This window comes from Tinamus guttatus, unplaced genomic scaffold (genome assembly GCF_059628265.1).
Source record: "Tinamus guttatus ecotype Peru unplaced genomic scaffold, ASM5962826v1 Tinamus_guttatus_pri_ptg000043l, whole genome shotgun sequence".
NCBI classification, from domain to species: domain Eukaryota; kingdom Metazoa; phylum Chordata; class Aves; order Tinamiformes; family Tinamidae; genus Tinamus; species Tinamus guttatus.
In genome coordinates this window covers 164970-177704 of record NW_028288577.1, presented here as the reverse complement: position 1 = coordinate 177704, position 12735 = coordinate 164970, and the positions used below count along the sequence as shown (strand labels likewise).

The 12735-nt window shown below is 45.4% G+C and overlaps 1 protein-coding gene across 2 annotated transcripts in view; it reads right to left on the bottom strand.

The window, feature by feature from the left end:
* The window catches only part of NF1 (neurofibromin 1), a 78729-nt gene extending 75371 nt beyond the window's left edge, over positions 1 to 3358 (bottom strand). For both annotated transcript variants that reach the window (XM_088535659.1, XM_088535665.1), the window contains exon 1: positions 3299 to 3358. In XM_088535659.1, the coding sequence (XP_088391785.1) occupies positions 3299 to 3358 (60 nt within the window). The remainder of the gene's footprint in view (positions 1 to 3298) is intronic.
* Between the last annotated feature and the right edge of the window lie 9377 nt (positions 3359 to 12735).

Here is a 12735-nt window from a genome sequence, read left to right as displayed (position 1 = left end):
TTTTTAAACAAGCTGAGATGAACAACAACAATGAAAACCACAAGCCCAGCGCTCACAGTCAGTGGTCTTGCAGGTCTCTGATTCTGCATAGGTTTCAAATACTACAGAGAGAAGGAGGAGGAGAAGGAGGGAATATTTGCTTTAATTTAATGCCTTTTAATTAAATTAAGAGTGGAACATTCCCAGTGGTTTTCATTTTTTAGAAAAAAACTTGTAACTGAAAGCAAAGTATCTCGAACTACAACCAGGGAGACTAAACCATAGTTCATGGAATAATGGGCTTCTTCCTTTAAAGCATATCATAATCACTTAATTCACCACAAGTTTATACAGGATTAATACCTTTTATTGCATCTAATAGTCCTTACCACAGTCTACATTTAAGTAGTCTAGGAAGCAAGGCATCTGTGTGTATGATTAGAAGAAATATTTTACTACTGGATCAGACTTCTCCTCATTTCAGCTGTAGCATTTATGCTTAAAAAATCTCATCAAAATTCAGTGCATAAAATAAGGGAACAATTCCATGGTGGGGGGGGGGGGGGGGGGAGAAAAAGCTATTTTGAGACCTGACTGTGTCTGAATATTTTTGCTTATCCACTGCTGATTATTTATGATGGGCATGTTTTAGCCAAAAGTGGTATTTAAAACTAGAAAATTTTGAAAAATAGATTGTATACATCTAAAAATGCAAGTATCTTAACAGTTACCTTGAGCCATAGAAACCAAGTTAATATCAAGATAAGAAAACAGAATAAAAGTTTAAACAAAGCAAAAATTCAGCTAACTGCAAATAACTAAACGTTAAACAAAATAAGAGAGGCGTAAGAGAGGCTTAGACAGGCAGCAGAGTTTACCTGACTAAGCCTTTAACAGCTCCCCAACACAAGCAAATTACAAAGGGGGCAAGGAGCGATGCTAATAGCAAAGCACTGTGGCTAATATTCCAAATTTTACTAAAACAGCTACTGTAGCATAATTATATTAAGATCACTAAAAGTTTCAAAAATCATCATAAGAGAGATTAGTGCAGAGATCTGGTCTGTTTTGCCACCTGTAAAGGGTGATCGATCTCACAGGCAGGGTCAGCACCTCCCTGCCCCGCGCTGGAGCCCTCAACAGCCCCAAGGGCAGCGCCGCGCGCAGCCCTGCAGGGCCTGGACTCCCCAAAGCGAGCGCAGCTGAGCAAGGCTGGCTCTACATGTGAAAAACGCATCCAGTGAGGCAGCCATTGGCTCATTTATGAAACCATGCTGGCCAGGCATCGTAAGCCCAGAGAATCATACACACAAAAGGATTTTTTTCAGTTAAAGCAGCATTTATAACAATAAACGAGAGTAGACAGGAACAGACTGGTTTGCACTGAATTTTGTTGTTTCAGTACAGATTAGCATTCTCCCAGTTTGTTGTTTCATCTGTCTTAAAATGAATTCAAGCACTTAGCAAATGAATGGAAGCCTGTCTACATCTATAAATTTCACTGAGAGATGGTTACATGTTCTTCCTTTCTAAAGGAAGAAACATTCACAATTTCAATGTCCTCTCCCCCGCAGAAAAGCCCAACCCAAAACAAACACAAGCTCCCCTCCCTTATTCCAGCACGCTCATCGCACAACACGGAGCAGCAGGAGCAGCAACACGGAGCTCCCACTGTGCGGAAACAACAGTCCTGCATTTTGAAGGGCAGGCATAACATGTAAGAACTCAAAATGCATTTGCCACTAAAACAGAGTAAATTTGCGACAAGTATAAACTTGATTCTGAAATGAGCAGTCTAAAACAGAAGATAAGTGATGAACGAGTCCTGCAACTAGCCAGTAATGACATCGAAGTGAGGAGCTGCAAGAAGCATCACCCTTGATGGTGCCACGACAGCCTCGCGTTTGGGAACTCCATTGAGAGCAGCCACCTTCCTGCCCTGAAGACCCCTCAGACTGGGCAAGGCAGAGGAAACAACGTGCCGAAAGCAAGCGAAGCCAACGAGTGAGAGCAAAAATTTCTTACAAAAAAGTAAAGGTTAGTATCTCATTGCTGGCTCTTTCATCCACTAGATGACACATTGTAAAGAAAAAGATTTCGTACTAGTAAAACACAAATATTCAATAAATTGATTAAAATATTGTACATAGCATCTAACATGCAAACTACACTGAGTTCCACAGCCTGTCCTGTATTTGACATGCACTTTGCCTGCAACTCTGACGCTTAGCAAAAACTCAGAGCAGGCCGCCTTCCTCCAAAACAGGGAGAGGGATCTCCTGCACACCTACCCGGAATCACCGCACGAAGGGGATAGGAAAGCACTCCTGGTCAAAAAGCTCCAGTCCTTAACTCCTAACAGATGTTGGCAAGCCCAATTCTACAATATACACAACAAAGCAAACGACAAAGCCTAGGGCCTTTTAACACCAATATACAAAGACGCATTTTCCTGCATTACTGGAGCATAATCAGGACCATACTTTCCAAGCCTATGGAAAAAATGATCTATGACTCAAGATAACAGGGGGAGGTGGAAAGGAACAAGTTAACTATGCAGCTTTCATGCTTAACATGCACTGGGAAAAGTCTTCATCTCTTGCAACGTGATGAAGAAGTTTGGTATCTACCTTTCCTAAATAAACCGCAGTCACTGAAGTTTTACAATAAACGCAAACCAGCTCCTCTCATTTCTGTGCAGCCAAGCAGGCCACCACCTTTGTGGGGGCTGCTAAAGGCCAAGCGCGCCGAGGGGGACGCGGTGCCGGCCGGGGAGGAGCCGCGCGCCGTCCCGGCCGCCGGGCAGGCTGGCAGCACCGAGCGGGGCTCGCCGGGACCCCCGCAGGACCCGCGCACAAAGGGCCCGCTCGGCGCGGCGGAACCAGGCGGGCCCCGCGCGCGCGACCCGGCCCAGCCCGAGCGCCGCCGGGAGCCCCCGGGGCAGCCACGCACGGCCCCCTCGGCCCGGGGAGCGGCCGCGGACACGCGGGGCCCTGGGCCGGGGCGCAGCCCTGCGCGGAGCAGCAGCAGGGGCCTGTCAGGAGCCGGGAGGCGGCTGCTCCCTCGGGCACAGGGAAGGCGGCGCCGGCCCCTCCGCGGGGCAGGAAGCTGCGGAGCGACCCTCCCCGCCGGGAACGGCGCGGGCCGAGGCGGGAGCGGCTCCCAGAGGAACGAGCCGCTGCCCCCTCAGAGGCGGCGAGGCCCGAGGCCGCCCCCGGGCCCAGCTCGGAGCCGGCGGGGAAACAGGGGCGCGGCGGCCCCGCTCCCCGGGCAGGAGGCCCGAGCCCCCCCCCCCCCGCGCGCGCGCCGCCCCCGCTACCTGCTCGTCGAAGCGGTTCACCACGGCCTGCACCCACTCCACCGGCTTGTGGGCCGCCATGGCCCCCGCCCGCCGGCCGCCGCGGGGAGCGGGTGGCGGCGGGCAGCGCGGCAGGCGCGGCGCGCCCGGCGGGTCCCCGTACGCGGCCGAGCTCGGGCCCTCAGCTGCCCGCGGCCATCAGCGCCCAGGCGCCGCCATGACACCCCACCGGAAGCGGGCGCGCGCCGCCGCCCCCGCCCGCGCGAGCAGCAGCGCCGCGACCGCCGCGCCAGGGAGCGCCGACACCAGGCGGCGGCGGCGGCGCCACTGCGCCTGCGCGCGCGCCGCGCCTGCGCGCCCCCGCCGCGCCTGCGCGCTCCCGCCGCCGCGCGCGCGCCGCGCCTGCGCGCCAGGCGAGGGCGGGGTGCGCGCGCGCGGGCGGCGCCCGCTCATGGCGGCCGCGCTGAGGGGCGGCGCGGCGGCCCCGGCCGCTTCCCTCATAACTGTTCGGTAAATCACGGAAAATCCATGTCTTGGCCACGGCTGATCGCGAGTCCCGAGGGATGCGCGCAGTCCCGAACGCCGAGGGGGGTTTGCATCTTCTCTTGGTGAAAAGACAGAGATGGTTGGCAGTTTTTTACCTACTTTATTTCAGCACGGTGCCATTTCGCAGCCACTGCGCTTGACAGGGGCAATCTACACTCCATTTGTGATATACAGACTGAAATGTATGGCTGCTAATCTTACAAAGCACAACAGAAAGGTTACACATCAATAAATGGGCTATTACGGGTTTAACAGCTTTTGTTGCATCTGAAGATTTCAGTAGTGAACTCTCAGTAACCAGAAAAACCTACTGCAGCCCACAAACGCTTCCAAACGAGCCCGTGGCTTGTGCTCTGTGACCCAGAAAAGTAGGATATGAGATAACAGGACAAACAAACATGCAGCTTCCGTCTCAAGAACGTTAATTTGTTTTCCTTCTGGGCAGACAGAAGCACAAAATAATGGCTTTTCATGTTAGAGTCCAGTTAAAATTCTGTAAATAAAGATGAAGTTAATTTGGGATCTCTTGAATGTATGATTTTAAAATGACAAATGCATAATGAAGCACTGGGGAATAAAGTGGACTTTCTTTACTCTTTATCTGCCGGTCCAGATTTTCTCCACCCATGTCCAGAAAATCTAATTTTTTATATTGGTCTGAAGCTTAAGTAATGCCGTGCTTAGAAGGATTATCATAAAGCGTCTTTTTAAACATCACATTTCAAGTGCAGACACAGCAAACTTCCTATTGCATCCTGCAGTAACAACATGCAGACCTGTAAGTCTCACAAGAGAAAAGCAGATGTGGAGGGAATCTAATTCCACTCCTCATCCAAGAGAGAATCACTCTGGTGAAGAAGGCATTGCTTCCTCTACTTCCAAAGTTTATACTTGGCACTCAGTGTTGTCAAATCTATGTTGGAATAGATGAAATTTAAACAAGCCTTTCACTAAGGTGCAGTTAAAATATTCTGACATATCATAAAAACAAAGCTATGTGTGTCAAAATACTGTAGTGTATGACAAGCTATTCCCAATTTGTTTTATCCCACTTCAGTCAAACGTGCAACATGTGCTATCCTACAGATTTCTGAAATGTTAAAATGTATTAGCTTGAATTAAAAAGTGCTACCAATTAAGCGGTTGTCTTAATCTGCATAACATAGATAACATTACACTGTAACGTTCTCTGCTTTGATGCAATTTGTGCTTTTTTTTTTTTTTTTTTTTTTTTTTTTAAGATATATGTTTCGAAACAATGCTTAAATAAACCAGGTTTGACATCAGCTGAACTGGTCCTGCTTTCATATTTACCACTTCAATTTGGAAAAACACTGTGTTTAAAGCATTGAAAATAAAAGCTATCTGATACTTCACATTAGACTGACTAAAAAGAATAAAATATGGACAACTGAATTGTGAAGCAAGGACAGATCTCATTTTCCTGTCATCAGCAGTAGCAATATCAAATGTATTCTGGAGTAACTTTACCTGTAAATAATGAACAGTGAAAGTCCTATAATTCAGTTTTATAATACAAACAATTACTTTACATACTAGTAATAAATTCAGGGACTTATTTTATGTTTAGTATTTCAAGAGTTTTCAGGAGTTCAAGTTAATGTCTAATATTTCATCTTTATACAAAGATGGAAATTGATTGCAAATATTTTATTTAGAAAAAAAGATTAATTGGCTGAAGAATAAACAGTAGTTTTCTGTCTGTACACTTTGTGGTACTATGTTTCAGGAAATGCAAAAAGCATTCCGATTTATACAAATTATGAAGTCTAATATTGGGCTGTTAAGTGCACTGAATTTTGTATTATTCATTTGCTGTGTACAATAAATTAGCTGTGGTGTAAAGGCTATTGATTCCTTTGCATTAGAGCGCATTAGAATGCTCAATATGAATATGTTTTTAAAAGATTTTTAAAATAAATTTTGCATTACACTCTAAGGAAGGCTTCTAATGCATTGGTTTTATACACATTTATCCACAGCAAACATATACAATACATATATATTCTTAATTACTGAAATCTTAACTGTCCTGGATGGAGAATTAAGCTGGTCAATGGAACCTTTCTAATCACATTTTATATGTCTGAGCACAAGGAAAATCTCTGCCAGTAACAACAGCAGCCAAAGAGCAGTGTGCAATCACTATCGCTTGATAAACATTCATTATTCTTTAAACATTCCTGTTGAATAAATAAATGAAAAATAGAATAAGGCTAAGGATCTGTTCTCAGAGACCCCTAGCTCCTGGTGACTTTTATTCCATGGACAGGGATGTTGGGTACCTGAAAATGGTTTCCTGAGACCACAGAGCAGAGATGGGTTCACGGTACCGAATGCTCCGGAACTCTCCGGCCTGGCAGAAATGGATTTGTCAGGAAGAGTCTAAAAGGAAAAAAAAAAAACACAAAACCTCCATTGGATTCATTGGAGTAAAGATCTTATCTGGATTGTTTATGAGCTCATGATGAGACACCCTGCAAGAGCCTGAGCTCGCCGGCGTTCCCGCGCCGCTGGCAGAGCGGGAGCAGCAGCGCTCGCAGACGCACGGCTGCAAAGGGCAGCGCCGCAGCCGCTCGGGACCCCCGGCCGGCCCGACACCCCGCGCCGCGAGCGAGCAGCGGCCACCGTGCTGGGAGCCCCACGCGAGAGGGAAGCCCCTGCCATGCCCTCTACTCCGCTCAGCGTCTTCTTAGGACTACTGTAACCAAGAGCCAAGGCCTTGGAAGTAAGAGCTGGAAATTCATCTGTGTGCACAAGCATATGTGCACACAGACACGTATGTGTCTTCCTGTGACACTTCTAGACATTAATGGTCACTTGAATCACTTCCTTTGAGGTATTTTGGCACTTCTGCTTTTTGTCAAAGCAAGAAGATGGGGAACCAGATGAGAAAACAGAGGCACACACAGAAAATGAGCAGCCTTGATATATAGTAAAATCCACCTTAATCCTTGGCTCGCTAGCATTGTCCTTTGCTCTAGAATAAAGGTATCAATTCTATGTGGTCAGATAACATTATTTAACAACATAAATCCTTCCCTTTCAAGCTTTAAGCAAGGCATCACTGATATGTTTTACCCATTAAAATTCAGCTGATATCACCTACAATTTTCTTGGGAAATGTGGGCATCTATGCCTTTAATACGTTGAACTGTTTTTTCTGGAGGCGACACTTTTCTGAGCTTATTGCTAGAGAATGTGGTGTTTTTCTCCACCTCTTTACCTTTTCCTTTTTTCGTGTTTTCTACTCAAATTATTTACTTATTAACCTCTCCTTTTCTTTAACCCTACTGACTACACTCTGTTTCACACTTTTGTGTCTCCTTTTCTCACATTTCACTTTGTATTTTTTCACCAGCATTTGTCAAACATTTCAGCAATATAAGTGTTTCCATTCATTCAAAGATGCTATGCAATATTTTTTAACATCTATTTCTGTGTTTTGGCGCAGAAACCTACCATCACTTTCAGAAGCATTCTTCTGTAGGGAAAAAGTTCGTGAACTTCTGATAAATGGGGAATCATAGTGGAGGCGATGTCCAAATCTGCAATCAATGGCAAAACTACTTTCATACAGTTATTAAGTCAAGCTAAACAAATAAACATAGATTAAATGAGGAAGGAAGGAAGGAAAGAAGGAACGTATGTGCCAAGTTTTAGTAAGAGGTGACAATATTCTGAGCTGCGACTCCCTTCAGCAGGGATTTCCCCTCGGAGCTGCCCCGCGTTCCCGCGGGGCTCCTGCCCCATCCGGACACCTGGTCCTCGCAGTCCCTTTGCACGACGGGCTCTCACCAGGGCACTGCTCCAACAGGCTCGTCCGTTAGAGGGCATCAGAGGCCACTGAAATCCTCAAGTTTGATTCACCTGGAGGAAAGGAAAATAACTCTTTTTATTTTTGTCTCATAAATTGTGGGAGTTTCACATCCTTTCTCTGCTATTTAACTTCCTAGATTTTAGACCGTGTATTTGCTATACTATTCCCTGCCTCCCACTTTCTCCCTGGCTCAATTAGGATCTGTTAAATATGAACAGAGCAAGCAAATGAGCTAACTAATGGTAATCACAGAATGATTGATTATGCTCTAGAGAAGTTAAGAAATTCTATACAAAATATTCTCACCGGAATTTTTTGTCCTAGAAAAGCTATTCAGCACAGGGGCAGCACAGATTTAGGGGAATAATTAAAGCAAAATGTTTCACACAGTCTATTTATAAACGCTACAGCCTGAAGGCAAATAAATCCTGTTGTAATTGAAATTTGCATTTCTGGAAATTGGGATGTGAAACTCCAGTAGGTAACATGGACTAAACTCCTCCAATCTAAAGTGATACAAAGTTCCCAAGACATCACAGCAAGAGTCCAGATATTCTAAAGGAAATTAATGGAGCAGAGTATTTTCTGTGTATGTTCTAAAAACTCCATGGGAATGAGATCATTTTGTGTATCTACTTCTTCTTTCCCCATCAAGTAATGCCTTCACCAGACATTAGTTATTTGCAGAACTTATGTCATTTAAGTATTAATATTTTTTTTCATTGTTCTGGATGACTAATCAGGTCTGTCCAGCCCATCGCAGTGCCCCAAAGGATAACTCAAGGTTATCTCTCCCTGAAATTCTGTTTTCTTGTTTATCACACAGCTGGAGTCAAAACAACGGGAGATTTTTCAGGAAAGCAATCCCAGACAGACCTTGTGGCTTCAGGACCGACTGACATTTTCTGACTCGCTCTCTGGATGATCTCACAGAAAGGGGCAGAACTTCTATCCACGGAGAAAGCTGGAGGTCTGGAACATCATTTGGACCAGACCAGGAGGGACAAGCAGGCAGCAGGAGTTGCAGAGCATTTGTTAGCGCTCTGTGCTCCTCCGCTGTAACGTGTCCTCATTAGATGCTGTCTCCCAGGCAGACTGATTATGCTCTAACTCCTAACTACACCGAAACATTCCAGCATTATTTTTCTCTTTTTAAACAAATCAAGACTATTTTAAAGCTACCAGCTGCACCGCTGCAAAGGTGCAGATTGCCTCCTCATTACCTCCTCACAGTGGCTGCTACTATAAACAACACGAACTATCTCCTTCTCCTGGTTGTGCTGGCATCAATCATTTTTCCATGCTGCTTGTGCCGTTCTGCAGGTTGGGACAGTCGCCCCTGCCCAGGGCTGTGTGTGGCCACGGCGCAGTCCCCTGCGTCACGCGCAGACCCCTGCTTCCTCGTTTGGGCCGTGTCTGCGGCTCGGGACCCTTCAGCTCCCGGCTCTGCAGCCGCGGCAGCGGGCACTGAAGCAGCAGCTCTCGGACCATAAGATACTGGGCTTGATACTTTTTTTTTTTTTCCCCCCCCTCCTCACACTGTACTAAATCCTGTGTAATTTCCCCTCACTTCATCGGAATTCCTCCTCGTTTAGATCAACTGAGTTGAGTTTATACCCACACGGTCTCAGGGCCTGGCTCTGCATTCAGCGACACGTCTGTTTTTACACAGCGCCCAGCGTCGCAGCCCTCCTCACAACCCAGTAACGACAACGATCCCTAGCAGATACCTATTATTCACTTCCACAGATACAAGTCAGTGGTTTAGCCAAGACCTGCATTAGTTCAAAGTTGGTCTATCTGTACTACTATTTTAATTAAGCACAGTCAGATATTTGTGCTGCATGTAAAAATGCCCCTGGATCACCCATCTGCCAGGGGAGCCTGCATCCCTCCTGCCCTCCCTAAACAACCCGGTGCCCTGCGAGGAGAAGCAGGAAAGAAGCGTCTCCCAGGAGGGTCAGTCTCCAGGAACTCGAAGGATGTCAAGATTTGGGTTCAGTTTTCTGCTTCTTATACATTTTTTTTTCTGTAAGCCAGATGTTAGCTTGTATCATTTTATGAATATAAAGGCTCTGCTACTGAACGGCTTTTACCAACTGCTGCTTTATTTCCTTCCAGTGAGTCATGCTCCTAGCTTATGCTGGCCTATTTAATTTCTACTGCTGCTTAACCCACACAAGCTCTTCTAAAATAAAAAAAACACATATATATAAAAAAAGCATATTTGAAATACACATCAAGCAGCTTGAACTGATGATGCATTGCACTGCCCTGCGGATACAACACAACTTAGCTTGCTGGGTTTCCAAATAATGCTGAACAGCACAGAGTCCTCATGCAGCGCTGGAGAGGTGCTGTTAAATGGAGCTGAAAATTGAGAGTGAAGCTGACTGTAAATTACACTGAACAGGACACTGAAGTAACAATATTACTATTTGAAAATCTATAACAAGAAACATTAGGGAGAGAAAAATAGGAGGGTAACTTTTAACTCCATTGAAATTAGAATTGAGGGTGATCCTTTACCTGCATGGTAGATGATAAATGGTATTTGCTAAATTTGCAGATATTTGCTAAGCAACCAGCCATTCTATTTTTGCTGCTTTGAAGGCGTTGCTCTATTTGTCTGTTTGTGCAATGCTTTTATCAATGGCAAATTGTGACCTCATTGCGAACAATGTTGAGGCCTCAATCTAAAATAATAATAAACTGTTGTCTGCTGATGGAGTCCTTTAACCTACTCCAGTGGAGGCCGGGCAGCGCAGCGCAGTGCAGCGTGGTGTCACTTTCCACCATCTTTTCTGTTGTATAGATGAAGTCCCAAAGAAAGAAGGATCGCAGAGGGGATCTGTTGGATACGGTGAGCTGCTTGTTCCCTGCCTTCCCACTTCTGAGCACCTAATTATTCTTAAATCTTAAAGGAGCAGCACACAGAGCACTGGGGGAGATCTCAAAGCCATGGTGCTGTGGGGACAGGGTTTACGCTCGCATTTCCTGGGATACTCCTAGCTGGTATTCAAATAGTCAAATGTGAGTGCGAGGCTTTTTTTTTTTTTAGTTATTTCATCACATGGACAATGTGAACATTGAGACTCCAACTGCTAGTCACCAGTTGCTCTTGTTGTCTTAAACCAGAACGTGACCCTTTAAGGAGCAGGGCACTCCTTAGTCTAATTTGCAAATAAATTTTTTTTTTTTTTTTTTTTTTTTGCATTGTCAGGGTAATTGTGCAGTACTGCAGGTCGAAATTTCCGACATACCATCATGTGACTTAAAAGCAACAGTGAAACAAAGACACCACCCTGCCTTGCTTGTAATCACAACAGAGATTGAGAAATAGGAAGAAAACATTCCACTGCTGCCAAGGGCAGGGAAAAATGCCAAAGTCTTTCCACAGTATGCAGCCTGACAGGAAAAGCCAGCTCCGAAAGAAAGGAGAGAGAAGGCAAGAGGGACAAATATTTCCTGGCTGAGTCAGAAAGGAGAGAAAATGAAGTCTCGAATGTCGCCTCGTTACACCCCTGAACACAGCAGCTTCCCCCCCTCACTTCTGTAAGGGAATCACTCTTAAAATACTTTGCTGTACTAAGCTGGCGGAATTAAAGTGGACAATTCCTCTTCTCTTTCAATGCGCAGAAATAGTTATACTTGTATTAAAATGCATTCCTATTCTGGAAAACAAAACTATTACACATCCTGTGCACTTTTACAGCACCGCAGTTTTATCTTTTACAGAGCTCTCACTGACACTCAGATTTAAGTTTAGAAAAAAAATACACCCTTTCCTGACATAACCATGCCAGTATAAGCCTCAAATATAGACCAAAAGGGTATTGATTGGGCTGTTTTGTGGAACAGAGAGGGTTTTATCACATTAGCATTGACAAGATTTAAATTGCAGCTTAACCATTAGAAGATTCGCAGACAAGAACTGGACCCAAGTAAGCTTCTGTCTCCCCAGCTTCCCCGTGGCAGTTCATCACACTTACAACTCATCTGGGGAACGCAGCTCTTCACTGAGCAACGTCTTGTTTGCGTGGCAGGACGCAATGCAACGCGCAGTACGAATCCTTCCCCTCGCGACCTTAAAAACTAGAAGAGGCAAAAGATGAAAGGGCAAACAGAGGCACTGAAAGTTGAAGTGACTAATTCATTGCTCACACAGCAAGTCAGTACCATGGCCATGAGCACGGGCTACTCTCCTGACTCACAGTTCAATGCTTTTCCTGTTGGGTAAGGCGGTTCTTCACCCAGGCCTCGGGGAGCAGCTGAACACCACAGGCTTGGAACTTCGCTGTCTAAGAGGATAAAACACTTGTTAGTAGAATTTAATCACTTTTAATTTGTGTAATATAGCATCAAAAGTAGCTGTACTCATTTCCTATTAACTGCTATATAAGAAGAGGTACTTACATCATCAAGAGCTATCCTCATACTATCATACTACTTTGCAACACCATCTTTAGAGTCAACATCTCATGAAGGAATGCAGAGGGTTACTTCCTAATGCAAAGGATGCAGCTACATGGCAAATCAAGAAGTGGTTCTTGAATTGGTAGGGAAATTCAGAAAAGCCTGCGTAAGAGCAGTGGGTACCCTCAAGGATTCCACACAGTGAATAACTTTGGCTACTTAAGCAGTAATTTTAATTCCACAGGAAAAAGAAAGAAAAAAAAGCCATGGAAAGATTCCAGGACTGGAAGTTTACTTTTTGAGTCCCATTTCCTTCTTATTCCTTCCTTCCTCTCTCCCACTGAGGATAGGCCAGAAGAGACAGAGACCCTGTAGTTTGATTTCACAGAATGGTTGAGGTTGGAAGGGAGCTCCAGAGATCACCCAGTCCAGCCCTCTGCTCACGCAGGGACACCTAGAGCACGGGGTGGCACAGCTCCAGTTTCTGAGGTCTATGGTACATCCTGCGAACGAGAGGCTCTCTGCTGGCTGACGGGTTCTCATTGCAACAGTGGGTGTAATTGCAGGAAGGCTGTAACAGGCATCGCAGCACTAATCATAAACCACTAGATGTTTTCAGTGTTACATAAGCAGGGCAAGTGGCACAAGGACATGG